Source organism: Nelusetta ayraudi, unplaced genomic scaffold (genome assembly GCF_046127955.1).
Source record: "Nelusetta ayraudi isolate G7.1 ecotype Tasmania unplaced genomic scaffold, CSIRO-AGI_Nayr_v1 ptg000015l, whole genome shotgun sequence".
Taxonomy (NCBI): domain Eukaryota; kingdom Metazoa; phylum Chordata; class Actinopteri; order Tetraodontiformes; family Monacanthidae; genus Nelusetta; species Nelusetta ayraudi.
In genome coordinates, this window is record NW_027466065.1 from 1697600 (window position 1) to 1725000 (window position 27401).

At 48.9% G+C, this 27401-nt stretch overlaps 3 protein-coding genes across 4 annotated transcripts in view; 1 reads left to right on the forward strand and 2 right to left on the reverse strand.

The window, feature by feature from the left end:
• Positions 1-24328, reverse strand: part of pcnx1 (pecanex 1) — a 34826-nt gene extending 10498 nt beyond the window's left edge. Inside the window, exons 1-20 of one of the 2 annotated variants that reach the window (XM_076023317.1) lie at positions 23808-24328; positions 21397-21611; positions 19171-19276; positions 17978-18014; positions 17104-17169; positions 14081-15793; positions 11243-11372; positions 9281-9474; positions 6359-6452; positions 6027-6084; positions 5183-5430; positions 4914-5067; positions 4342-4374; positions 2551-2722; positions 1888-1998; positions 1630-1721; positions 1350-1459; positions 461-566; positions 278-370; positions 6-156 (exon numbers count right to left, since the gene is read on the reverse strand). In XM_076023317.1, coding sequence (XP_075879432.1) covers positions 6-156; positions 278-370; positions 461-566; positions 1350-1459; positions 1630-1721; positions 1888-1998; positions 2551-2722; positions 4342-4374; positions 4914-5067; positions 5183-5430; positions 6027-6084; positions 6359-6452; positions 9281-9474; positions 11243-11372; positions 14081-15793; positions 17104-17169; positions 17978-18014; positions 19171-19276; positions 21397-21611; positions 23808-23960 — 4036 coding nt within the window. In that variant the 5' untranslated portion in view covers positions 23961-24328. The remainder of the gene's footprint in view (positions 1-5; positions 157-277; positions 371-460; positions 567-1349; positions 1460-1629; positions 1722-1887; positions 1999-2550; positions 2723-4341; positions 4375-4913; positions 5068-5182; positions 5431-6026; positions 6085-6358; positions 6453-9280; positions 9475-11242; positions 11373-14080; positions 15794-17103; positions 17170-17977; positions 18015-19170; positions 19277-21396; positions 21612-23807) is intronic. The other variant, XM_076023318.1, reaches the window with a different exon arrangement.
• The window catches only part of dmac2l (distal membrane arm assembly component 2 like), a 373839-nt gene that overhangs the window by 60720 nt on the left and 285718 nt on the right, over positions 1-27401 (forward strand). The gene's annotated exons all lie outside the window — the stretch shown is intronic.
• The window catches only part of med6 (mediator complex subunit 6), a 2764-nt gene continuing 203 nt past the window's right edge, over positions 24841-27401 (reverse strand). The window contains exons 2-8 of the mRNA XM_076023322.1: positions 26803-26962; positions 26575-26666; positions 26171-26253; positions 25981-26089; positions 25734-25849; positions 25598-25625; positions 24841-25446 (exon numbers count right to left, since the gene is read on the reverse strand). Of these exons, the coding sequence (XP_075879437.1) occupies positions 25316-25446; positions 25598-25625; positions 25734-25849; positions 25981-26089; positions 26171-26253; positions 26575-26666; positions 26803-26962 (719 nt within the window). The 3' untranslated portion in view covers positions 24841-25315. The remainder of the gene's footprint in view (positions 25447-25597; positions 25626-25733; positions 25850-25980; positions 26090-26170; positions 26254-26574; positions 26667-26802; positions 26963-27401) is intronic.

Consider the following 27401-nt stretch of genomic DNA (forward strand, 5'->3'; position numbering starts at 1 on the left):
CTCACCTCTGACTTCAAACTGATAGTACTCCTTGGTTTTGAGCAGTGGGTGGGAGAAGCAGTACCAGGGCAGCTGCTTGCGGACCTGAGGCAGCAGGTAGTGCGTGAGCAGCCCCACTGCGCCCAGCAGACCATACAGGACGTAGCTGAGGAAGGGCTGCGGGACACAAACGGCCGACACTCGTTATTCCTTCAGTTTCCCCTCGGCGGCCCCGGACATCAACAACAGTGATTCTGCTCTTTGCCCCCTGCGCTCGACATTTGACTGTTGGCCGAACCTGCAGTGCGATGAACACCGTGCTGACGTGGATGGCGAAGTAGAGGACGGCGATGACCACGCAGACGATGAGGTCGGACTGCAGACGCTCGTTCTGCACGTGAGGTTAGAGACGGTGTTCAGTTTAGCAGCGATGTGAAGTGTCAACAGGCGTGTTTGCACGTGATCTCTGACGCAGACTCACCACAGAGGCCCTGAGCTTCTCGGGGAGGGGGTCCTGCACCTCCGACAGAGGGTCCTCCGGGTTCTTGTCCTTTATGTTGGGCAAAACCTTGGACTGGATCAGCGAGCTGCGAGGCAAGAGGAAGGCAGGGATGAGAAACATCCCAGCCGCAGCTCGTTCAAACACTGCGGCTCCGCTGAGGGTGATTTATCTCAGCGGGGGGGACGCGTAAGCTCTTGTTAACACTGCAGCCGCACTGAGAGGCTGCTTCAAACTGTCTGAGCCGCAGAGACCGTCAGCGCCGTGCATGAGGAGGACGTTGTTACATCTCAGCCTCTCTATTTTTATCTGTTAAAATCCAGATTGCAAAGTGTCGGGGAACTTTTCTGCTTCAACTTGCTGAAACACACAGCGCTGAGGATCCTCCCTCTGTGATGTCACAAAGGGAACCGACACGTGAAAGATCCAGCAGGCTGCAAACAAAGGGCTAAACAGGATTACTCTTATTTTCTTTTGTTCAGAGCAGTAAGTCAGGCTGTGAGAATGTTTCCTGCTTGGCAGTTTCCACTGTGACTCCAGTCTTCCTCAGAAGCATCATCAGTCCGACTGGACGGACTCTGATTGGTCGGCCAGCTGTTAAATGACACGTCAGCTGCACGTCGGATGACGCTTCTGAGGAAGCCTTGGAGTCACAGTCGAAACTGTCAAGCAGGAAACATCCTTATAAGCCTGACTTTACTGCTCTGAACAAAAGAAAATACCTGTAATCTCTCTTATTGTCTTCAAAATGAACATTTTTAGGGTAAACGGGGACGCTCTCTGGAGAGCCGTGACGCATCTTGGATATTTAATCGTGTGAATCCGATCCGCTTCCATCTGATACATATCAAAACACAGGGTGTGAACTCACAAGAGGACAGAGGGGTCGCTGCTCTGTCGGCTCAGGTGGTACGACACGGCCACCAAGAGGCCGCAGAACACAGAAAACAACACGGGGATGTGGTGAGGCTCCCAGGTCTCCTGAGAAACACAATCAAAAATATGACTTGTATTTTACTTTTGAAGAAAGTCAGAGTTTTACGTCCAATTAAATCAGCGAAACAATCAGGGAAAAGCTCTGCTTTGATCCCTAAGTCTGAAAACCAGTTGTGAGCAGTCGACGACAAGGTCGACCGTGGTCACGGTCTCACCTTCAGAGCTCCGTAGCAGAAGCCGTAGAGCAGAGCGACGGTGACGACACTGCGCAGGAAACTGTAGAGCGCCGACAGGAGGCTGGTGGAAGCTGCGACAGGGAGGAGAGGACGTCAGCTGTGAGGGGCTGCATGCAAATCAGCAGGTCACACACACACACACACACACACACACACACACACACACACACACACACACACACACGCGCACACACACACACACGCTGTCCGACTGCGTTGGAGGTCAACGTCGCTCACCGTTGCCGCCGAACATGTGGATGTCCAGCTGCTCGAAGAGGTACATGACAAAGGTGTTGACCTGCGGCAGCAGACCCACGAAGAAGATGATGGGGAAGCACAGCGTGAAGACTGCGAGGGGGACGAAGACATATCGTATATTGAGACTCAGCTGCACTCACGAGACTCTTGAAAATCAAGAGTCTGATTTGATCCGAAGACCAGAATTTGTGACTTGATGTGTAACATTAGCACATTTTCAGAGCCCCAGGTTGTCCAACATGTTTCACATGATGGGCCTTTAACGACAAATCCCTGATCATTTTGATTCCTCCACACGATATTTATCGCAATATTAAAGCAAATACAGTTGCTGTAGTTTCAATTTTCTTCCACTGAATAAAAAAAGACAGATACACACCTGTATTTTTAACATTGAAGACCAGTTTAATTTAGCGGCCACAATGTCGCAGCACTTTTGTCACAGCGACACCATGAAACTGACAATACGACTTGCGGTCTAGTTCACTATAAGAAGATTGGAATTGATTTATTATTCCCATTTGTTTTTACCCGCTATAAAAAGCTAATTTAATTGATTTTCGCGTCTCTCGTCATCGTCCGTGGGTCGACGTGACACGACGAAGATGCCCTCGGTGTGTGTCCGGGTGTTGCTGCACTCACCGATGACGAGGTCCCTGGCGGAGGCGAGCACCAGGGAGCTGGTGAGCGCGACGCCGTACAGGCTGAAGCGAGCCGACGCCGTCCTCAGGCTGCCGTAGTGCAGCAGCCAAATGAGGCCGCAGCACAGGCAGAAGTAGACCGGCCGGCTGTAGGCGATGATGCGGTTGTGACCCTGCGGCGACAGCGACGCCGTGTGTCAGAGAGCGTCGACACCGGACACTCAAGAACACCGGGAATAATGTTTCATTCTGACGATATCTCAACGGTTAAAACAAAAAACAAACAAAAAAAACTTTCACATTTTCTATACCACATCACAGATGGAAGAGTTTATCTCAGATAAAATCACATTAGATGTTTGGCACAGGTACAAACTAGGGATGCACTGATACCAATACAAGTATCTGGTATTGGTACCGATTCCGGGGGGTTGAGTATTCTACTCGTACTCATAAAATACATGCCGATACCATGACACCGATATCAGTTGTACATGTATGCGTATGACCATTTGGTTTAGTTTGTGTTTGTACTGCAGTGAAACTTGTGACAGTTGCTCATGTTCTAGAAAAACATGCTGAGGAATGTTGTTCCAATAACAGAACATCTGTGGGGGAAACAAAATAAGAAAACAAAGCAATTCCCTAATGTCTAATGGCCTTATCAAGTACTCTGGATCAGTGAGTACTGACATGCAAGTACTCCACTCCGTTCTAAGTGGAATCCATATAGCTGGTGTTCAACAGTTACTTAGGGTCTGCTCACAATATGGCTCGGACTGTGATGTTAATTGCGATGCTAGAAAAAGTAGCCCAATCATGGTCAGGAGTAAAGTGGATAGCAAACTGTGTAATTTCTCTCTGTCTGGCACTGTCCTCAAAGTATGTACCGAGGCTTGCCATGCGCAAGCAAATACACTCATTGGAAAGTTTGGCATGGGCTATGTACAAGTGAAGGCTACACTCTTGTGGCGTCGCTGTAGAAGGAGCAGTCTGCAGAAACTTGCTGTAGCATACACTGATGGGACGAGGCTGCTGCACAAGGTGCCGCGATGGAGCAGTGCGAGCCAACAGTTTGTCAGTGTCGGTGTGGACCATTGTGTCCTTAATAAAGTTTAATAGTAATAGTATCAGCACATCCCCATAGTACTATGAACTGTGACAGCGTCGAGTGGGCGGGGCCAAGACAAGTACGCCACTGCTGCGCATGTTTAAGCCCTGGGTGGGTGGGTGGAGTTGGTGGGAGGGGGGAGGGGGGGGAAGCTGTCCTCCTTTCTCGGCAAAAAGGGAGCCCTCGCACTTCACGCCGCCGCAATCAGATTAAACAGGACGGCTTTTTTTTTTTTTTTTTTTTTTTGCTGGGAAAATGTGTCAGCACTGCGACGAGCAGGGTGGGGGGGGACGTGGAGGTGAGATGAGGTGAAGGGGGGGAGGAAGGGGGACAACAGCGGGAGAGCGAGATGGAGGGGGTGGGGGCAGGGAGAGCTGAGCTGAACTCCAGCCGGCTATTTAAAGCTCGTGCCTGCAGCAGAAGTGGGAGGTGCATTAATAAAAGACGCCGCTTCAGAGCGGGCCGGCGAGGCAGGGGGAGGAGGACGGGGGTGTAGGAGGGGGCGGAAAAAAATAGCCAGGAAAAAAAAACATGGTTTTGAAAAAAAAGCACAGCAGAGAGAGAGAGAGAGAGAGAGAGAGAGAGAGAAAACAAAGCGGGGCGAACGGTGCGAGCCGGCGCGAGTTGAGGTGGCGGAGAGCTTGGAGGCCCAGAGGAGGAAGTGGGAGCGCTGACACTCACATGTCGGGGGGAGGACGAGTCCGGCTGAACACTCTGCAGAGAAAGACACACACAGTCACCATCACAACACAGCTCATGCGGTTTAATGCTAGTCACATGATAACACCCACTATCATGTGACTTCATATATAGCTGCTGTATTATGACTATTATTGCTGTATTATTACTATATTATTACTATATTATATATATTATATGTTAGATTAGAGTTTATATTATATTATATATTATATACAAATATACATTACATACATTTCAAAATCATGCAAACAATTATACTATACTGACTATTATGTTTATAATACTATACTGCACTATTGCACTATTATTACTACCACTACTACGATCATTCTTGTAATTTCACTGATGTTACCATGATTACTATCACTGTTGATACGTGACAAATGAAATCTTTTGAATCGTTCAATCGCCTGATGATTCAGGGAACAACGGCACCATGAGACTTTAATACTGTTGCACCTACTAATACTATCTAATAATAACAGAACACTGAGAGTACAGTCAGCCTCTAATGGGAAATACTGGATTGTGTGTGAAGCTGCTATATTCACCTTCAGTAGGGAATACTGGCAGCTGGCGATGACCAGGCAGAACTGAAAGACCCAGATGTCGGTGAAGAAGCCGTGGACCAGCAGCACTGAGCCCAGGAAGGCCACCAGGACGGCCAGCAGCACCGCCAGCACGTTCTCCAGCACCTCGCGGTTCCTGCCAGCCGACGGAGACAAACATGTACCACACGCACATCTAAGCAACCAGACTGGGGGAAAAAAAGGCCCTGGGTGCAAATCCACGGTCGCGGAGACGCCTCCCGGACCCTCACCTGTCAAACAGCGCCAGCAGTGTCAGCCGGTCGAAATGCAGGCCGACCCAGAGGAACGGCAGCAGCCACAGGCGGTAGTAGTGTCTGGCTTTGCCGGCGGCCGTGGCGGCAGCGGCGGCGGCGGCAGCGGGGTCGTCCGGGCCCAGCGGGCCGTCCTGCAGATCCGGGCTGAGATCTCCGTCGTGCTGCTCCAGCAGCTCCCGGTCCATCGTTAACAGGCGGTTCGCACGGATGTGGTGGAGGGATATCTGTCCAAACGGCCGGTTTAGTAGTTTTAAGTCTTAGGCAGCGGCACAGTTTTTTGTTTTTAAAAAAATGAAACAGCATTTAACAGAAGAAAGAAAGAGATACAGGATACAAGTGTTGGTGTATAATTGATTAAAAAGATCCATCTTGAGCAATTTGGCTGCTTCACAGCATAAAGAGCTACCACCGACTCAAACACTCAGAGCCATCTGGACGTACAAACGGTTAAAAAACCTGCACCAGCTGACTACATCCAGCTTTTTCCACTTCGACAACCCAAGAACACAGTAAATCTGTAAAGAGTGTTTGTGTAACACCAGAGGGAAGGCTTCACCAATCTCTTGGATGCTTTTTTTCTTTTTTTTTTCAACAAACATGGCCTGCAGCCTGCAGACTCGCAGAACTATTAATTTGTAATAATAAGTTTTTGATTACAGAAAGGAGGAAAGGCGTCTTGCACAAGAAACTAAAGCCAAGATCACTGCATGCATGTGTGTGTGTGTGTGTGTGTGTCAAAACAAATCCACAGACATGCAAGCAAAGGAGAGAAGGCAGCAGCGAGAGTCCCGCCCTCCCGGCTCACTGCTCGGCTACTCACCAGGTCATGCGGGTAGAAGCGAACTGAGGTAGAACTGGAGAGGTGGGAGTCGGTGTCCCTGCGGGCCATTAGACAAAACGAGCACAGCGATGAGCCCAAAGCCACAATTACTCCATTAAATGATGAGTCATTTCCTCGCGACCTCATAACTGATAACTGATCTAACGTCTGGTCTCAGTGCAACGAGGGGGCAAACAGAGTAGGAGTGGGCTAACGCTGACAGTGTCTGCCAGCTGTTGGGAGCAAAACCAACCAAAGTGAAACATCCGTATTTTGTTTGAACAGGAGAGAGGGAGAAAAAAAAAACCAGGAGTTGCTTGTGTGACACTAACCACACATTATTGGAGGCTCGTCTGGCTGCGGATTCGAAATTGCCCAGGCCCATGTGACAACCGCGGACCTCGTAGAGGGAGGGGGTGAGAGTTCCTGGAGGAGAAAGAAACAGAAGAGAGAAGAAAGAAAGAAAAATGGGGGAGGGAGAAATGGAAAATCTTGATTAAAGACTGATTATCCGCCTGTGGGAATCATTTGATTAAACCACAGAGTCACATGTTGGCAATGGGAGGGCGTCTGGAGCATGGCTGCGTTCAGTCAGTCTAATGGGATCATTTAGTTAATCTGCCTCTGTGAGCAAGTCATTCATTTCCTGGACAGCAGTCACGTCCCTCCGGCTGGACGTCGCCTGGCTGCTTCCTGTTTAGAGTGCTGCGGTGTCCACTGCATTTGTTACAGAGGGTGAAAACCTTTAATGTGGAAATCACACGCATTGGATAAGGAGCATTGTCTAGAGGAGAATCACAGCAGAAAAGTTTCTATTTTCTGTGTTCAATGGCTACAGTGTGTAGTGCATCACTATCATACCGCTGATCCATCCATTCATTTCCAATACCCGCTTGTTCCTGAACTCAGGGCCATAGGGGTCTGCTGGAGCCTCTCCCAGCAGGCCAAGGCTGGGTTCACCCTGGACAAGTCGCCAGTTCACCACAGGGCCACATAGAGACAAACGACCATTCGCTCACACACACACACACACACACACACACACACACACACACACACACACACACACACACACACACACACACACACACACCTATGGACAATTTAGAGTTTCCAATTCACCTCGTATGCATGTTTTTGGACTGTGGAAGGAAGCTGGAAGACCAGCAGAGAACCTCAGCAGAACACGCAAACTCCGCACAGAAAGGTCCCAGGCCGGGAATCGAACCCGCGACCTTCTTGCTGTGAGGCGGCGCTAACCACTGCGCCACCGTGCCACCGTAACGCTGATATTTTTTTTGCAATAATATGTCTCTGTTTTGTCAGCAAACTCGCCAAAAATGAGAAAAGTCCACCATTCACTTTTGGAAAGCAGGTCCTTGTGATGTCATAAAGGGTAATTTTTTTTCTCTCTCTCTCTTTCTGATCCCACCCATCCCCACCAGGTCCCTCTGAGACCACCATATAGAAACGCCAACAAAGCATCGATTTTTAACAGGAGTGTGCAAACAGGAGGTTAAATATGTCTGGAAATGCAGAGGGTTGCTTTGGATGATCCGAACAGTGAGGCCACCTCAGCGTAGACAAGGACAGAGAACAGTGAAGACCGAACAATGGGTCTGATAACAACAAAACATTTGGAAAGTTTAATGACCAAAAACGAAGTCCAACTGACGAGGGCAGCCTTCTGCAGAAATAAATTGGAGACGCAGCCACGTGCACGCGCACAGACACACGCGCGCGCGAGCGCACAATCTACTAATGTTCTCATAACAGCCGTCTCCTCTGGGCCCCATCAGCTGTAACCTATTTACCGGCGGTTCAGAGGAAGAGCAGAAGTCAAACCTCGCTCCGACTGAGCCGCCGTCGTCACTTCAGCTGCTCGGTGGAACGGCGCGCACTCGGTGTAAACAGCACGGGGTATGATGGGAGGGAGGCGTCGGGGGGGGAGCCCGTCCTAATCGTCTGTAACATCCAGACCGAGGTCACGCGTCGGATACAGACACGCACTCGCAGACAAAGAGAAATGGGGCGTGCATAATGTCGCAGGGCTTTGACGGACTGTGTCAGCGGGGACGACGGCGCCGCCGGCCTGCTTTTGACTGACGGCCTCGTTTACGTCTGTGGACAGCCTCTCCAGCCACCGAGGGCCGCCGCGGCAGCAACTTCTTTAGCACAGAATGACGGACCAGAGCCACACAGTAGGGCTGCAACTAACGAGTATTTCTGTTGTCGACTAATCTATCAAAATTTTTTTTTCTTCGATTAATCTTCTTTATTTTCACCACCTATTTTGGACTTCTGTTGAACTCAAATCTTCACACCTGTGTTTTGCGCATTGACAGCATACGACAAATACAATCAAAAATAATTACACACAAAACATTTTTGTGTGACATAGCTGTTATATTTTTCAACGTAAAATACCATAGGTATATTAATTCACTATTTAAAGGTTATATGCAATGTTTATTACAGTTAAATACCTTAAACAACTTAAATATCGAATTAATATGCCCTAAACAACACAGTTGATGAGTCATAAGTGAAAGAGTGACGCAATTCAATATAAACACTGGTATTGACAGGGGCTGTGATTCACTAATGACTGCCTCAAAAGACGCATTTATATCAGGGAACTGTCGTTCGCTAAGCTAGCTTCTTCCATGATTTTCCAACGTACGGAAAAACCCATGTATTTGCGTTATAGGCTGATGATAAGTGAACAAATAAGCGTGTATTTTAAAACATAACTACGAAGTATCTTTCCTCGACGTTATTTGTGAATTCCTCTCTGCGGTGCGTGACGATACAGCGACTGCGGGGTGTTGGCGTATCGCCGTAGCACCTAGCATGGAATGCTAGGTGAGCTTCGCAGAGTTTGGACCTAACGTGTTTCGCCGCTTCATTTTCTATGAAATAGTCCTAAACTTTGGAAACTTTGGGTCGGAGTTTCAAGTCTTTTCAGAGGAGAAGCCGGTCTTCTTCTCTGTTTTTTCTTTTTTTGCAGGGTGCAAACAACTAGCGACACCACTGTCAGCGGCCAGTACTGCACTGTAGATACAAACGAGCATGTAGCGGTCGAGTCCGCTCGTTCAGCAATTTACAATAATGATAACACTCGTTGTAAAAAGCAGGGGTGGGAGGGGATCCCAACACTGCCACATAACGGAGAATTGCAGGCGAAATTCCTTCATCGAGAGAAGAAAACAAAACCAAACTAAACAAAAAAATCTCCCCTCGTGTCTTCATACCAAAGTCATCCTGCAAGCTGGTGGCGCCAACGGTCGAAGCCTTGTCCTGAGAACCCTCCAGGTGTGTGCTTCCATTCCTGGCCAGCAGGGAGGCGCTTGTGCTGAGCACAGTCACCTGGGACGGGGTTCTGGAGGGCTGACTTTTCACCTGGGAGGAAGAAGGCTGGGAGGCCTGGCTGAGAGCCTCCTGAAGGCTGCGGGAGGAGACGGGGAGAAGTCGGGGAGGTGAGGAAGGTGAGACCAGACGGAGGACAGACATGCGGCAGGTCAGAGGTGAGGCGGGAGGCACGCGCCAGCTGGTCATAGTGGAGGTCTGCAGCAGCGGGAGCAGGTGCTGGACTTTGGCCTTTTTTAATCGACATTTTCACAGACGAATGATGATTTTCTGCATCCACAGTTGCGTTGCCAGCTGCAGCCTGACCTCCATTATGGCTCCAGCCGTGGGCGGGATCATGCACATGGAATGATTAGGACGTCTTTCTGGGGGACGCAAGATGTAAGAGTTTCAATGAAGATCTGCCGTTGGCTTTTGACGCCTAGCGGTGCAGGACGCTGGTTCGCAGAAACACCATCAGGTGGGGTTTAGGGCAACTGGCCATGTGAATAATTTCCAAGACCAGACAGGGGCCAGACACCATTGCTGGTCAGCACCTCTGACGCAACTACACTCTGATTAAAATGATCAGGGAGGTCAGGACGTCTGGGCTTCTACTTTAAAAGAGCGTGTGAAGTGCAGGGACGGGCGAGGACGAGGGAGAACTGACGGCAGTGGGAACAATTTGGCGAGTTTATTGACCTCTGGCAGGCCGCGCACTTGTTTTCCTCGCTTAACATTTTTCAAGGCTCAGCACTTTGGAATGTGACCTTGCTTCATAGATGCAGCGTACAAAAAGGAAGTGTGCAGTAAGTCACACAGGGCTCAAGGAATCAAGGAACCAGTGGACAGCAGCTTAGAGCGTGTCTCCCTCGAGGGGCTCCAGGCTCGAGCGATCGGGCGCAAGTTGTCGAAAGCAGCCGCAACCCTGACGGTCCGATCAGAGCAGGCCAAGGACCACCGGTCATCAGTAGCGTCGGCTCACTGTCCACAGTGACGGCAGAGACTGAAACTCACAGCCGTCTGCACAAGGTCGAGGTTGTCAAAGTCAGAGCTGATGATTAAAGGTCCCTTTGTGTTTTTAACACTAATATGTGTCTGCAGCCTGTCAGTGAGAAGATTCTTGACTTTATTTCACGTTTCCATAAGAAAGATGAGCTAAAAAGACCTCCAAAGGCTGCAATCACAGGGCTAAATATATTGTTTTTCTGATTAAGCAATATATTTGTTAGGTATTTTTCTGGGGTGAAAAATGAAAGCTCTGAAAATACAATGTTCCAGGGAAAAACAATGATCTTTTGTTATTGATTAGTGCCAATAATTGTAATCAACTAATTCCTGTGGGTAAACCTTAACTTGATGGATTTCTTTTTTTTTTTATGCGTGTCCTTATGATGGCTGCTGGAAAGAGCCGAGCACCTTTTTTACGGAGCCAATCATCAGCCGTTGTGCGGAGATGAGATTTTGTCTCGGCCAAGCAGATTAGTCAGACTGTGTGTGTGTGTGTGTGTGTGTGTGTGTGTGTGTGTGTGTGTGTGACCTTGTGCCTTTGACTCTGTGAGTTCCAGATTCTTGGATGGGAGCTCAAAATGTGGACTTTAGCCAGATTAGATTGTGGGAAAACAGAGAGAAAAGAAGGAAGTCTGAAGAAACAAAGCCCCCCACCACTACCACCACCTCCACCCTGTCCGGCCCCCACCTGTCTGGCGGCGGAGCGGCATGCAGAAGTGCAGTAGACATAGACACGTGATGACAGGAAAGGTAGACAGGGAGGGGTTGAAAAAAAGAAAAGAGGGAAAGAGAGAAGAGCGCCACCTGGGTGACATGCTCACACCCGGTGGGATGCGCAGCGCCGAGCGCCGCCGTACCTGAGAGGAGATCCAATGAGGGAGGTGGGCGGGGTGGGGTTACTCCCTGCGTTGTGTCGCCGCCGCACCGCCTGCCGACGGAACGTGCTACGCTCGCGCCGAAAAATGACCGTCTCCTCACTTCCCGGGGCTGTCGTGGCGAGAGACATCACGGGCCAAGTCAGTCTCCCAGCCGGGTTTTTATTTTTCGTTGTTGTGAGGACACTTGCATGAGGTGATTTTGCAGAAAGAACATCGGCTCTCAGAAAGTCGCCTCCTGATGGAGACGCTCCCTGTTTCAGTGAGGTCACCAACCGGACCGGATCGCACCGGACCGGAACACCATCCGGTTCGAGCTCTGAACGTGTGAGTGAAGCCATGAAGAAATTAGATCTCTGCCGCGCACCTCTCTCTAGTCAAGACGCCACCCGGAGAAAAGGTCGCAGTGAATTTGTGGAGACGACCCCGAGAATGGAGGGCTGTGCGATTAACCGTTTTTTAGGACGAAATCGGATCCATTAGTCAAGACGATGTTTAAAAAAAGGAGAATCTTAAAATGGATTTTCCTCTCGCATGCTTCCGGGCTGTGCGCCTCGAGCAAAATGTGAAAGTTTAACGCTTTATCCATTCATCTGTCAAAATGACAGAAAAGCCTTTTATTTTTAAAGTGATGTTTGGTGAAAGACAGTTAAGGATGTCACTTTATCCACAGGGGGATTCATTTGTGTTTGGTACTTAAGTTTTCACTTTATTCCCAAATAAGGGAACATCATCTTGGTTTCTGAAGAACCTGTTCATTTTCAAGTGGAGTTTGGTGAAAGTGAGGTTCTTACTTCATTAATCCCAATTTTTCTTTAAAAATAGAGATAAAATATTTAAATCAATTTATTCCATTGTCTTTTGTAGTTTTGCCAAAAAAAAAAATCAAAATCGAAAAATCGAGTTTTCAGAGGAAAAAAGAAAAATCTGGATTTTATTTTTGTCCAAAATCGCCCAACCCTACATGAATATAAAAAAAAAGGAGTGAAAAAAAAAACCCCAGTGAGCTAAACGTTTGATAATCACTATCTGCTAATATCATCCATCCTCTGTTTGTGTGTCTGTTGTGCTGCATTTGCTGCATTAGTGATGACTAATATTCCACAAAGGCTGGTCTCACTCCTACACCGTCACCACTGGCCAGCTGAGATAGCTCACGTATTTGAGTTCATAAAAAAAAAGAAAAAAAAAGAAAAATCCAGGCAGAGAAAAAAAAGAAAAGAAAATTAGTCACAAATCAGAAACCTTTTTCCAACCGGGGGGACGACAAGTACACAAACACAACGTGCCCACTGAATGACCAGTGACTGATTCCTGCAGACGCACACCCAAGAAACCCTTAGAGGGCCAACAAGCAACAACCTCGTTGTAAAAGCAAAAAGCAAAAAACACCAAAAAAAAAAGAAGAAGAAGAAGAACCGAGACACATGAGCACAAAACATGGGACCCAGGATGGAATGTAGGGCAGGAACGTCCATCATGTCTCCGTGCGGCTGACGCTAATTAGGGAGCTGAGGTTTGTCGAACCTCAGCACAAAGCTCACACTGTGTCGTCACGTCCACACCACCAACACTGAGCTCCGGGCAGAGATGTCACTCTGCGGGGGGAAACTTGCCGAGGTTACATTCAACGAGCTGCAGACGCACGCAAAAAAAACAAAAGACAAAAAAAAACAAACAAAAAACACCCTTGTGTACACTCACAGCAATGTCAGGAGGAAACTTTTGGTGACGCTGTTACTAAGTTCCTGTTGATGAGAGAGCCACAAAAGTGTGTTCAGGCTGCCAGCCAAAATCAGATTTTTAGCCCAGCCAGATTGGAACCAGATGACTCCTTTGTAGTCTGAACAGTCACAAATCACATGAAATCCGATTTTGCAAAACATACTGAAACCACCTTTGTGAGGGGGCGGGGGGGCATTCCAAACGAACGCACCGATGGGTTTTGACTGTCCGTGACGTCACTCTACGCGACGCAAGAGCCAATGATGCTCTTGGTGCTGCAACGCAATGGAGCGGACAGAGGCAGTAGAAAACTGCAGTCCCTGGACAGAGGAGGAAACCCATTGCTTCATCAGTCTGTGGGGAGATACAGTAGCTCCATTCAAGCCAAGCACCAGGCCATGCATCGCAACAAGTGCCGCTGTCGCAATTATACGACGTCACACTACCTCCGCTCCGACGTCGTTGCTACAGCAACCTGTCAGATGGGTCAAGAATGTGGCCCAGTCTGAACAGAGCCACATCCCATTTGGACACTTGCTAAAAACAGTGTGGACAGTCAGCCCTTAAAATCGTTTTTGAGAAGGAATCTGATTTGAATCAGATTCGCCTGCAATCTGACCCATGTGACCAGAGTTGACCAAACGTTTCGGCTCTTCATGGGAATGGGACTGATAGCACGTAACATAAATATCTCCCACTTGCAGTCTCATCCCACTGTCAAAACACTGGAAATCAAAGATGTCTCGCCAATTTCACAACATGGTAGAAAAGCCCAAAGAAACAACAACAACACGACAAAAAACAGTTTTGAAAGAAGCCTGGAGCTGCTTTAGCTGCCAAACGACTGGCGGACAGTCTGGTGGTGGTCGAAACGACGACGATTGAATTCAGCGCTGAGGGGCTTCAGCTTCAGCTCCGCCGTCGCAATCGTCCGCCGACAGAAAACAATCACAGACGCTGCTGGTACGCATCAAAGGCTCGTGAACACAAATGTGCTGGTGTCTAACAATCAAACGGCGGCAGAGCGACTCAATGCCATGTGTTCATTATGCCGGAGTGCGGTGTGTGTGTGTGTGTGTGTGTGTGTGTACGTACCCCGCAGGGAAGCGGCGGCGGCGGCATCCTGAGGCTCGCTGAGCGCCGCCTGGCTGGGCAGACTGTTCCGGGAGCGCGTCACTGACTCCAGCTGGGAGGCCCGGCCCAGCAGGGACGCCGCGTCCAGCACCTCCCCTTCTTTGGCTTCCAGGTCGGACTTGGAGGTGGTGAGGGGGCGGGGCCCGGTGGGGGCACCCAGCCGGCGGGGGTCGTTAAGGCAGGCGGCCGTGCCGCTGTCCAGGCTCAGCACTCGGGCGTGCGTCTTGGCGCTACCCGTGCTGGGGGTCCGGCGGGAGGGGCGGCGCTTGCCCCGGGTCCGCTCCCGCTCCCTGTCCGGCTCGGGCCCTGGCTCGGTTTTGGCGGTGGCGGCAGCGGAGGAAGAGCTGCGATTGGCTCTCAGGGCCTTGGAGGTGTCGGGGGAGGGGCAGGAGCGCGGCGTGGCGCTGGACGAGCTGTCGGTGCTGAGGTGGCGGCTGGAGGCGGCGCTGAGCTCGCTGTGGTCGCTGGAGTCCTCCTCGCCGGGCTTGGCCACGCCCCTCGCGGACATGTGGTCCCGGTGGCGGCCGGCGTCGAAGCTGCTCGCCCTCTTCTTGCCGCTGCGCCGGCGCCCCCTGCGTCCGACCGACAGCGACGACGTCCTCTGCACGTTGTGGGCCGACGTTGCCCGGCCGGCGCCTGCCGAGCTGTCGGCGCCGGTCCTGACGCCGGGCTCCTCCCCATCCCCATCCCCCATCCCCGCGCTCTCCCCCTCCCCCGCCCCACCCCCCCCCTGGGCGGGCTGCTTGGCCGTCAGTTCGTTGGCGTGCGGGTTCTTGTTGGCCTCCCTGGACGGCTGGCCGCCAGGACCTCTGGAGCTGACGCTGCCGAGGCTGGAAGTCCTGCCGTCCGCTGAGCCGCCGCCGCCGCCGGCGCCTCCGCCGCCGTCCCCTCGGTCCCGGGCGCGCTCGTCCCCTGAGAGCGAGAGCAGGCTCTCCACATGCGTGGAGCTGGTCTGCTCGCTGTGGAAGCTGCTGACGGTGCTGTTGGTGTCGCGGTCGGTGCCGCTGCAGTAGCTCTCGGTGGAGCCGCTGCTGCGGGTGCTGAGGCTCCGCAGGCTGTCGGCACTGCGGCCGCCGCGGTGGCACTTCTCCCTCAGGGCCGAGCCCTTCCCGCCGCCGCCGCCCTCCCCCGGGTACAGCCCCGAGCTGCCTTCCCCTGCCTCCCTGGAGGCCGAGCGGGACACTTTGCGCGGCTCCTTGTGCCTGCAGCACTCGCCGGCGCCCGAGGTGGACGGACCGGCCCGCTCCTGCTGGTACAGTTGCTCGGCGGCATCTCTGGCGCACAGCCCGAAGCGGTGAGGGCTGGCGCCGGCCGCGTCCAGCTCGCACACGGGGTCCAGAGCGCCACCGCCGCCGGCACCGCCTCGCCTGGGCGGCGGGTAGAGGGCAAAGTCCGGCAGACACGGGTCGGGGAAGGCGCAGCCCGCCGAGCTGGAGGTGCGCGGCAGGCCTCGGGAGCGCAGCTCCTTCCTGAACGTCTGCGACTGCAGCGAGGTGTGCGAGGCCACCTCCGTGTCGCAGGAGGAGTGCGAGAGGCTGAACTGGTAGGCGGCAGAGTTGCAGAGGTCGGCGGGCTCCCGGGACAGCTCGGAGGGACAGAGGGAGGTGGACGGCTGCAGGGAGGCGAAGGAGTCGTTGGCCACCAGGCAGTACATCTTAGTGTCGGACAGCAGGTCTAGAGGAGAGGATGAGGTGGGGCTGGTTTAGTGCATTCACAACGCTTTCCTACTGAAATTAGCGGGTCGACATGGGTGTTCTATAACGCGGGTCGACACGCTAACCATCGGAATTTGGCCCATTTCCCACTGACCAAAACCAGCTGGGTCTGACCCCTGCTGGCAAGCTGCATAGCCTCCACTTTCACCCCTGCATATCTGCTGACGTCATCCAGTCTCGAATGCAAACAGAGCTTTGTTTCGGTACGTGATAGACTGGCGCGATGCTATGACGTAGCGCACGTAACGCTCAACGTCATCACGGAAATTAGCGTGTTGACGCGGGTGTGGCTTTCTCACTACAGGCCAATCGGAACGGAGCCGATTAAAGATGATTTTAACTAGGGGTGGGGAAAAATAGATTCTTAGATGAATCGCGATTATTTTTGCCAATTGCCAATTAAGAATCACGGTCATTTCACAAATTTAATTTTTTTTTTTTTTTAATGAGGCCTCATGTGCGACTGCAGTGCTGCGTCGTACCAGACCGTTTTAGGGTGATGCACACTAGACACACGAGCAGATCCAAACCACCTCATGAGACGATGACGTTAAAGATGACTGAAAAACTAATTTGACCGGTTCCTTCTGGATTTAAAGCCAGCATGTGGCAGCATTTTGGGTTTTACGAGGCTGAGGGGGAAAAGAAATTGACAAAAGTTACACTGTTTCTAAGTTGTGTCACGCTACAAACAAATATTGTGGGAACACGATGAACATGAGGGGCCGCATCGCCCGCTGGCACTCGGAGTTGGAGGAAAAGACATAAAATCCTGCAGTTGCTCCAAACCAGACAACCATACGGATCGTTTGACACAGGTCAGACACGGGTCTTTCCCACCTTCACAAATGCCAATTGTTAGCAAGGTTTAAAACTGTTCTTTTGGTCAGTGGGAAAGGGCCTTCAGTTTAATAAATACTGTAAAACACCAAAGCCGTGCACAACATGCTGCACTGGCCGTTTATTCGTCTCAAAACACTGGCGAGCACAATGAGGCCCGTCGGCAGAGTCTCACTGGTCTGGGTGTGTTTCTGTTGTGCTGTTGCTGCACTTGCGTCGTGTCGTGTTGCACTTGCGGCACTCTGGGAGGTGCGAGCGCGTGTCATCACTTGCCAGCCGTGCGTTCTGCAGTCACACTGTTTTGGCTTCTCTCTGCAATTTACTGGACAAAACTGCCGCACATCTGTCTGTCTGTCTGTCTGTCTGTCTGTCTGTCTGTCTGTCGCTGCTGCTGTGGGACCGAGTCGCGCGTGTGTCCTCCATGCTCACCGTGGTCGTGACTGCAGCTCTCCACCAGCGTCAGGCTGATATCATCTGACGTCTTTCCCGCATCTCCTGCCACGAGAGCAAGACAGCAATTCAGGGACGACCCATTTCATCAAATATTAATGTCTCCAGCCCGACAGCCGACATAACTGGGCTCCACTGGGGCAGAAGAAGGCGACGCTGCGCTTCGTCAGGTGACCGAACGAGAGTGAGAGTCGTGCCGATTTTAAAAAGGATGTCCTTTTTTTGCAATTAGCGTTTGTGGAGACCCTGAAATCTTAATTAGTCGCACTTTGGGGAGTTTGTGCCGGACAGTCTGGAAGGGGTGTGGAGGGGCGGCTAGAAGGTAAGAGGATTAAAACGGCAGAGCCCTGCAGAGTTCCGCAGCCCTTACCATCCGTTAGCACAAACTGACCACGACTGATTAGGATGGAGGCCTGCTGAATTATTCAGAGGACGCAGCCACCTGACTGTCATACTCAGTAAAACGCACCAGTAAGACGCTTCTGTTCGATTAGATTTTCACTTTGAGGTCTTTGTTTTTAGCTGACGTCGAGTTCAGAGATACATAAAGCTGGACATTTCAATCTAACGTGACAACGCATTTTGGCTTCCCGCAGTCGGAAACAGGAAAAGATAAAAAGCGATTTTCAGACGCCGTCAGAGAGAAACACACCTGTGGCACTTCTGTAAACACTGTGACGTTCAAAGTTCAGCCGTTGCATAACGAATGTCAACGGCGGTTCAATAATGTAATAAATATTGCGACAATTATTCCAGTGAACCGGTTAGTGGATCGTTATTACATAATGAAACTGTGCAACAAATTGTGCCGCCCCTGTTTGGTTTCATCAGAGGCACCAGAAGCTGCGGTTACCTTTGGCAACAGTTGATCTCCCATGAGTGGATCCCATCTGAAATGAAAAAAAAAAAAGATTGTTAAGCTGGATATTGACACTAAATCGTCATATAAAAAAAATGTTCCCCGAGGTAAACTCAGAAGACTTCAGCGCTGACAACAGGGACCTATTTCGGATCCCACGCACAGCTGCAGGGACGCACATCAGCCCACCGGGCGGCTCAAGGACGAGCACAAAGACACTGAAGGCAGCGCGCTGCACTCAGGGGTTAAATACGTTTTACGGATTGAAAGCAGCCAAATTGGTTGGAAAATTACTGGAGATTTGAACCCGAAAACTGCGGCAGCACGGAGGACGTGACGCAGCAGAGCACATGATGCATGTTTGTGGGGGGATTAAATGCTGTAGCTGTAATGCTGTTGTTGTAGCGGACGGAAGCATTTCTGCCGGGATTCATGACCTGCCGCACGTGCGCAGGGTCGAAGCCAGCGACGTTCTGCAGATCAGTGGCAAATGTTCCTGTGTTTAGAACTTCTTAAAATTGGCTTATTTTAAAAAGCCTTCGTTTGAGCCCACTAATAATAATGTCTGGCATTTATTTGACTGTGGATGACCCTGTCTGATGTTTATGTTCTATGCATGTCTTTAAGTTATTTGTTGTTTTGTGTACATGCAGAAAAAACAATAAAAACAAAGTTTGAAAAAAAAAAAAAGCCTTCGATTGCACGTCCACAAAAAACCCGTAATGCTCTGAGCTGCGTTTAAAACTCACTTTGGCGCGAAATGAAACGCCACAGGATGTCGACGACCTGGCTACATGACTGAGCACACTGACGGGAAGTTTAACAATGGCCTAAATGTCGCAAAGATTCGTATTTGCCTCCTACTTCCTGAAAATAAACAAGAGGCTCCTAGAATAATCAATCAATCAATCAATCAATCAATATCCTCTATTTAACCAGGTGCAAAGACTAATTTGGATTAAAATTCTCTTTTTCAAGAGTGACCTAGGGTAACAAAGTTACAGCAATGCATACAACAACAACAACACAACAGCTGTGACACACTATAGTCAGGAACACAACAAACGCAACAGGTCAAAAAAATTCTAAACGTTTCAGTAGTGAAACAACTACATTGCCCAATAGAACTGGTTTCTAATCTGATATGTATGATATAAATCTAATCCGGTATGCAGTGTTCTGCTCACCTGCTGGTGAGGCTCCATCCCGATGTAGGAGTTCCTGGAGCTGCAGTCCACCGGCGGGGTCTCCTGTCGGATGAAGTCCGCCATCTCGATGCCTCCTCCAGGATCCCTGAACGCACAACGAGTATACCCACACACACACACACACACACACACACACACACACACACACACAGCTGTTACCACTGGGCACTCACTACAGGGGGCGCCGTGGAGTGCAAAATCTCCCTCGCTAGTTGCAAATGTGTGGAGGGTCGTTTGCGGTCCGTGTTTGTTTCTGCCCGGCTTCGGCAGGGGGGCGGGGGGGGGGCATCGAATGTTAGCGAAGCGGCCTGGACAGTGTTTGGATTCTTTAAGACGGCAGTAATAAATAAACTGAAAGAGATTAAACAGATGGTCGCGTCCATATACGTTTCTGTCAGCTCTATATTTAGCGCCCGGACGTGCTCGTTTAACCGCCTGGAATGATGCAGCGGACAACTTGCCAGTGAATGTTTAGAAATATTTTCCATCCAAACGGCAAAAAAAAATAATAATTCCATATTGGCTCAAACTACAACGTAAACACAGCGGCTCTATCAACAACTAAACAACCGGGTCGAGAGCCCATCGGGGATAAACACGGGGTTTCTGGGGCTTGGTAAACGTTGACGCTCGGCCTCTCTAAACTTGCACAAAGTGGAGAGCAACACATGATGTGGAGGGAAACTCTGTGACCGCTGCCGTTTTAAAGAGCTCTCACTCTTCCCCGAGCCTTTCCTCTCTTTCAGTGCCATGCTAAGCACTCTCTCTGGAATGTGAATGTGAGTCACTTCTTGGTGTTACGGGACCTCGTTGGCATTTTGTTCCATCAGATTTTTTTTTTTTTTTTTTAAAGAAAAGAAAGCTTAACAAGAAAAGCTAATCCTTCAATTAAAACACCAACAATAAGAAAGCCTGGAAATAAGCACCCACCGATGTGTTACAGTGAAAGATATTTTTGTTGCTACTATACAAACTATCTCTGCAAAATGGGTCACTCAGCGTCACGACGGGAGGCACTGTGGCGTTTGGAAGCTGCGCAGATTCATTCCCAAACTTCTCATGGTGATGCTGAAGCGATGCGTCACATTTAGGCCGAGGACAGTGATTGGTCGGAATCCTCAAGAACGCAGCAGGCCAAAAACTCTGTCTGGAAACAGTTCAGCCACAAGCCAAAGGACGGACATGCTTACATGGACGGAACCACTGTGTATCCCCCTGCTCACCAACCCATTAGCAGTGTTGGCCAGTAATTTATTACTAAGTCATTTGATGAAACTGTAATTAAACTACTTTGAGTAAACGGAGTAATGTAACCGGATTACTGTGGCAAAACTGGTAATTATATCATAATTACTTTCTCAAAATGTCTTATTCTCCGAAAAATGTCTGAAATTTAGACAAACAACCAAAAACAACGATGTCGCAGATTGATGATGCAGCCGTGCATGCAAACGTCATTGATATGCGCCGACGCACCAAAACAAGCATGGAGGGCGGCAAAAGAAAAAACAGCGATTGCGTTTGATAGCTGGAAATGCAAACATTATTTTGAGTTCATCTCGTCTGAATCAAAGAATATTGTGGTTTGTAGGAAATGCGAAATTTGCACTTTAATGAAGTTCATTCCAAAGCACTGAGCAACTGTTATTTTTATCTTTCTTTGAACTAAAGTAATTTGTAATTAGTAAGTCATTACTTATGAAACAAAAGTAGTGAAAGAAGTAATTACATTACTTTTTAAAGAGTATTCAGTAGTTGGATTAATTTTATGGAGTAATCCCATCAACACTGCTCATTAGTAAACCATTTATTTTCCCAGAGGTCGCGTCACATTGTCTGCATCTGCTGCAGCTTCAGTTTTTCGATCAATACATTGATTCTTTCCCCCTGCCCTGCTTGGAGGACCAGGCCTTTGACCTGAACTCCCGATTACATCACCCTAAGACGAGTCCACACACACACACACACACACACACACACACACACACACACACACACACACACACACACACACACACACACACACACACACACACACACAGCTCAGGAAGCATGACTGACTTGTTCCGGGCATTGCACCACAGTCGTGTGCATCCTTCACTGAAGACTCCTCCTGCATCATCATCACCACCACCACCACAGCAGCTTAGTCATCCTCGTGTGGTGCCTTTGTTCCACATCTCCGCACATCAAACATGAACTCACCCCGGGCCATTGCTGTCCTCCCGACGGGTGACGCCGCTGTCGTTGGCCCCGTCCGCGCCGCCTCGGCCGCCCTGGCTCTCCTTGGCCCGGTGCTCCACCACTTCCCCCTCGTCCAGGGCATGGTGGAGGCGGTAGTTGACCGTTTTCAGCAGCAGGAACAAGGCGGCGATCACGCTACAGTAGATTCCCACTATCACCATGGATGGCTGCAGGGCCTGCAGAGGAGAGCGAGAGGTTGCACGGGGTGACTGTAGCAGTGCGAGCTCTACTTACGCAAATTGTGATGACACCAGTTTGTGTTTGTATGTTTTGTCTGTGTTAATTTTTCATGAGGCTCATCATGTTCACTCAGTAAATATTTCCCAGGTGTTTGGTAAACAATAACATGAGACAGGCGAGCACTTTGATCAGGAAGGATATCTGGCTGCAAGGCGTGGCAGATAAGAGTCATAACTGCTCACTCCGTCTGTCCATCTGTCAAGCTTAGCCCCGCCCCTTCCTCGCAGCTTGTCTGTTCAGTCTGTAAACTACCCAGAAAAGCGAAAAGTCCACCTTTTACTTGCTGTCTTCACTTTTCAGAAAACGTGGGGCTAGTCGTGGAATTGACGAAGACTGTCAATAACCCCTTCTATGTCAGTGGCCACACCCCCATCCAGGTGCTCCACCTTGTTATTGTCCCTTTCCAATTATGTGAAAGGTCCAAGAACGCAGCCGTTTAAGCGGGAGACTGCAAACAGAGGGCTAAGAGGGCAGTTTCCAGCCGAACCTGAGCGTGTCAACCAGCATGCCTGGTTCGGCATAAGCCGAACTCACACATGTTGCGCAGACAGGCATCACGAACATAATCATGAAGTGGGAAAACTAGTATTACTTTGACCTATACAAGTAACCGTTTGTTCGTTGTTAGTAAAACTGTGCTCCATGGGAGTTGTAGTTCTATGTGTATACTATCCATCTCAATTCAACTATTTAAGAACTACATTTCCTGGTTCAAATTAATTTCACAATAACCATGTTAACTTGCTGTCCACCTGGTTGTGCCACTAAATTGTTCTTTGCGCTACTAAAATGTTTAACTTGCGAGCACTACTAGCGCTACCACTTAAAAATGTCAGCGTACAGCCCCGTAAAAGACAGAAAGAAAGACAGAGTGTCCTTTAACAGGTCAGCAAACTGTGGAAGGAGACCGTCATGCGCACGTGTTTGGCTCCTGAGTTCCATCTCCTCCTTGCCTTATTACCCTCTGATCAACTTGCAGAGAATGCAGACAAGGAGCTACATGAAAAACCTTTGACTCATTATGAAGCACACGGCCGGCCAGCAGATTTCCAATCCAGGAATAGAACAGAAACCACAAACCCAATTTGAGGCATCAGCTTCTAGATATAGAATTGAGAATGCTGCACAAACAGATACTTCCTGTACTGGCCACAGTCGAAAGGGGGCCTGTTATGAAAATAATAAATACACTGTGCCTTCAACTAGGCGCGCGAGGATCTCTTAGCAGCAGCTCTTTTCTTCTCCCCACAAGCAAACAGCGGGCAGCCATCACAAGTGGGCTTCAGCTGGAACTGCGCTGTCAAGTCCTTGAGATAAGGAGGGCAAACTACCAACTGATGCGGAGTACACACACACACACGCACGCACACGCGCGCGCACAAAGAATGCCAAACAATCGCGCCAGCAGTGATACACTGAGCATCAAACGCAATCCTATTCTCGGGACGGGTAAGTTGTTACGAGACATGCTGGTCAGCTGTTATGTCCTCGCGCTCACAGCTGTCTGGCGGCTCCTGTTGGGAATAAATAATAATGGAAAAAGAAAAGCTGGCGACACACTGCAAGTCACTATCGACAGCAGGAAAACAAGCTGATAAGGAGCGGTGGGGGGTTGGGGGGATTTAAACTCGCCGATTATGATCTGACACGAGCTGTAATCGACTGTTAATATCCCCCCGGAGTCGAAACGACTCACTTTGATACGCGGAGTTTGAACAAAAGAGCATTCTGGTCCCATCTAGTTGGTGGATGGTAGCACTTGAGGGCAGCCATTTGAACAGCAGTGTCTCTATTTTGTCTTGTGCCTACAGCTATTTCCCCCCCCCTTCTTCTATCATTAATACAATTGTATGTGCGATATATATATATATTTTTATTTATTTATTTAAAGAATATATTCGGGCTTTGTGTAAAACGTGTACTTATTTGGAGTAGGACGTTACTTTTGCCCGCCGCGCCAGATAATAGACCGAGACCGACCGTTAGTCCTCGGCGGCGGCGGCGGCGGCTAAAGACAAGCCGACCTAACGGGCACCTGGTTCGGCGAGTCGCACACCGGTCACCGCTCCAGACAGCAGACCTCACACACGGCGCAGCGATTTCGGGTGGCCGGCAGGGACGGAGCGACTCACCATGTAGAGAGTGAAGGGGAAACATAGCAGGAAGAGCCAGATGTAGAGATGCAACGCGTTGACGAATGTGTTCTGGTCGGGGTCGTAGTACCATCCGCCTGTGACCGAAGCCCAGACCCCCTGCCTGAGGATCTGGAGAGTCTGCGAGCCCATTGTTGTCCTGTGTCCCCTCCGCCGAGCGGGGCTGACACGGTGGCTAGTGCTGCTGGCCCAAGGCGCCGAACGCCGCTGTGCTTCCAGACACTGGCCTGAAAATCCCCTCTGCAGCCATCTTCTCCGCTGCTAGCCAGCCAGCTGGGGCACTGTTTCCAGTCCTCCACGGCCGAGACTCCTATCCCACCACGCCCTGCGAGAGGCTTCTTCTTCGTGGCATCGGGATGTAGAGGCAGCGGCGGTGGCGGAGGCCGATACTGACCGGTGACACGCTCTCAAATCGCGACACCATGCTCCTCAGTGGGGCTCCGAGTGCTTTCAGGTCAATGTTCCTCGCTCGGCTGCGTTTGACCGAGAGTCGTCGTGTTTTAGTGACACAATAATGAGTGTAGCATGACCAAAAAGGCGTTATGGGCAGCCAGGAACTCGGGTTAAATGTGGATAAATGGCGACACCTGCTGGTCATAGGATGTCAATTCAAAACGCTTGTCAGTTGTTCACTAAAGATGTCGCAAGATAGAACCTTTATGAAAACGTATGAAAAATAAAGCGCAGGTCAGCCAAGTATTACTCACATACGCCAAGTTGTATTAGAAGTTGTACTTCACACAAATAGAAATCTGCAGTCAAATACCAGTTGCTCCACGGGGACGATGCCCCTTTTGACCTTGAATTCTGGGACGTAGAGCTAACTTTCCATAGTTCAGATGTGGCTGGATTGCATTTGAACAAATTACTGTTGTATAATCATTGCATGAACCTTTAAAAAATGATCTTGGCTTGTTTATTAACCAGCGGCTGCATCCCTTGACCAGCCTGAAAACACTTTTACGTGGACCCTGTTTTTTGTTTTTAAAGCATGAGAATAGAAACAGGCACATAGATATTTAGCAGCACACATTTTAATGCAAAAATATTGAATACCAATGAGTGTTTTTAGTAAAGACTGAAAAAGAGGGTATATCAGACAAGTCATGATGACACATCCTGTGCCAAGGTTCAGTGCAACAGAAGTATCCTCTAAGTCACTGTCAACAGGGTCTGCTGAGGTTCTTACATTAGCAAATAATCAGTCAACAACAGCTGTTGTGAATACTGATAAATGTCTGAAAACATCAAGCAATTGAGACCCAAGTAGATTAAAGGGTGGGGGCGTGGAGTATTCAAAACCTGACAAATGTGATTGAAGTTCTATCAAGACTGTGGCACTGAGAAGCAAAGACTCTGTAATATTTTGCAAATCATTTATGTTGTCAAGTGACCAAATACATGAAGAAAGCAAAAATAAAAGAACACATATTTAGTAAAGACTCAACAAGGATAACAGGAAAGGTAGAAGAAGAAGGAGAGGTTGGTCACTGTAGCCTTGCTCTCTTCTCAGGAGGCGGTTTAGTGGGCGGAGCTGGGGCTGATGACTTTGTGGCCGGTTCCCTTTCTTCTTGTTTTACAGTTTCTGTGGGAGGTTCAGGCTCTTTCTTCACCTCAACTGCAGCGAAAGAGCAGAGAAGAACCTCAAGACTTTGCAAAACGGGGCTACTATATGACTATTATTATTGTATAAACACTATATTTTCTGTATAAAATATAGTAAAACAAGACAATGGCAGTAACTATTACAGCATGATGTCAGATCATACCTGGGATTGGCTTCTCACCAGGCTTTGGCTGAAAAAGCAGAAAAATTGTATTAAATATACACACACACACACACACTCACATTGACGTATCATGAAAGATATGATATTATTCAGTTGGGACCCGTGCTTCTGGTACCTGGTAGAACTTTGGTGGAAACTTGGACCTTAGATCCAAAAGCAGAGTGTCGACACGATGCCTCTGAAACAGAGAACTTGGCTCCTCTTTCTTTTTGGACTTGGGCTTGAATTTTTCTGTAAATGAAAGTTGATCAAATTGGAACTGAAAGTACCAGTTGAGTTACATTTGGACTTGGCTGAATCTGATCATCCTCTTGTGATCAGGTGCAGCTTTGGCTAAATGAAATGAGCTGTGACATTGTTACCTCGCTCCTCCTGGTCCTTGAAGTGCCACCAGTACCCTTTGGATGGGTGATAGCGGCAGTAAGACATGGACTCATCGAAAGCAGACTGGATTCCATGGACAGCGGACAGCTAATGGAGAAATACACTGTGATAGCGATTACGACAAAATGGTTCCTGTACACTCAATGATGTCATGCAAATAATTCTCACCACTCTGGAGCTGATGACTGTTCCCAGATCTGGAGCCTGATACACCACTCCTGCTATGATGTAGTAATCGGCTAAATGAATCACTAGATAAAGAAAAAAGATGTGGTTAAACTAAAAAATAAAAATAAAAATAAAAATCAATCGGGCTATAATTTTCAGAATGTGGTTATAAAATAATTTGAGTCTAAGAACTAAAAATAAATGAATCTAAATTCCAAAGTATTTCCATTCACTTGAGTTTAGGAAGAGTTTCAGATGCAGGACAACAAGCCAGACAACAGCCACCTGATCACCTCTGTTCAGGACATCAATGGAAAGCCCAAAATGTGTGTGTTTTTCTATTATATTATCCAGCAAAATAAATGTCAGACTGGTCGTAAAAAGATGAAGGATGCACTGCCCACCTTGTGTTGGTGACTGTCTCTGTTGTTTGCGGATTATATAAAGAATGGGCTCCTGAGCATGAAGAAGAATATACTCCACTCCCACCATCTGGCTGAAAATAAGAAGGAAGAAACAATGATTTGCAGCACCAGCGCCTTACAACAAAGCTTTCAGGATGATTCACACAAGACTTCCTTTAATTCATGCGAAAGCTGTCTTCTTTAATTTACTGTAGGAGCCAAACTTACTTGAGGTGCTCCAGAGATAGCCGCTGCATCTTGACCACCTCATTATTACAGGTTCGGTCATAGAAGGGGTTGCTCCTCTCAGAGAAGTAGTCAAGCACGTTCCCAGGATTTAAAATGGGCACCAAGCCGCTGTCCACCCAGGATATGCCAAGCAGGTTGTCTGCCAATTTGATTTAAATAAAGGAGGAATCGGTAGAAGTCAATTGCAATAAGGTTATACAAAACAACAGTTCAAACGTCTATCATTTTATTTTTGAAAACTGTGTAAAGAAAACACACATATATTTGTTTCAACTGATTCGCTTTTTATTTTTGATCTAACAACGGATTCCTTCTCCAGTGATCAAAAACTATCATCACACTGAACACTAGACATATTAAATCATATGTAATTAAATGTTAACCGGTTCAGTAAAATACGGATATTTGCACGCAAGATATACTTCGCTGCTTTTTAAGCGGATATTGCAAAAAAAAACAACGCAGTTTTACAATGAACTGAATGAGTCGACGTGCTAATCAAAGACGCTAACCGTTGCTAAGCTAATAAAGACAACAGGAAGCTGCCAAATGCAAAGAAATTGCGTAGCTGCACAACA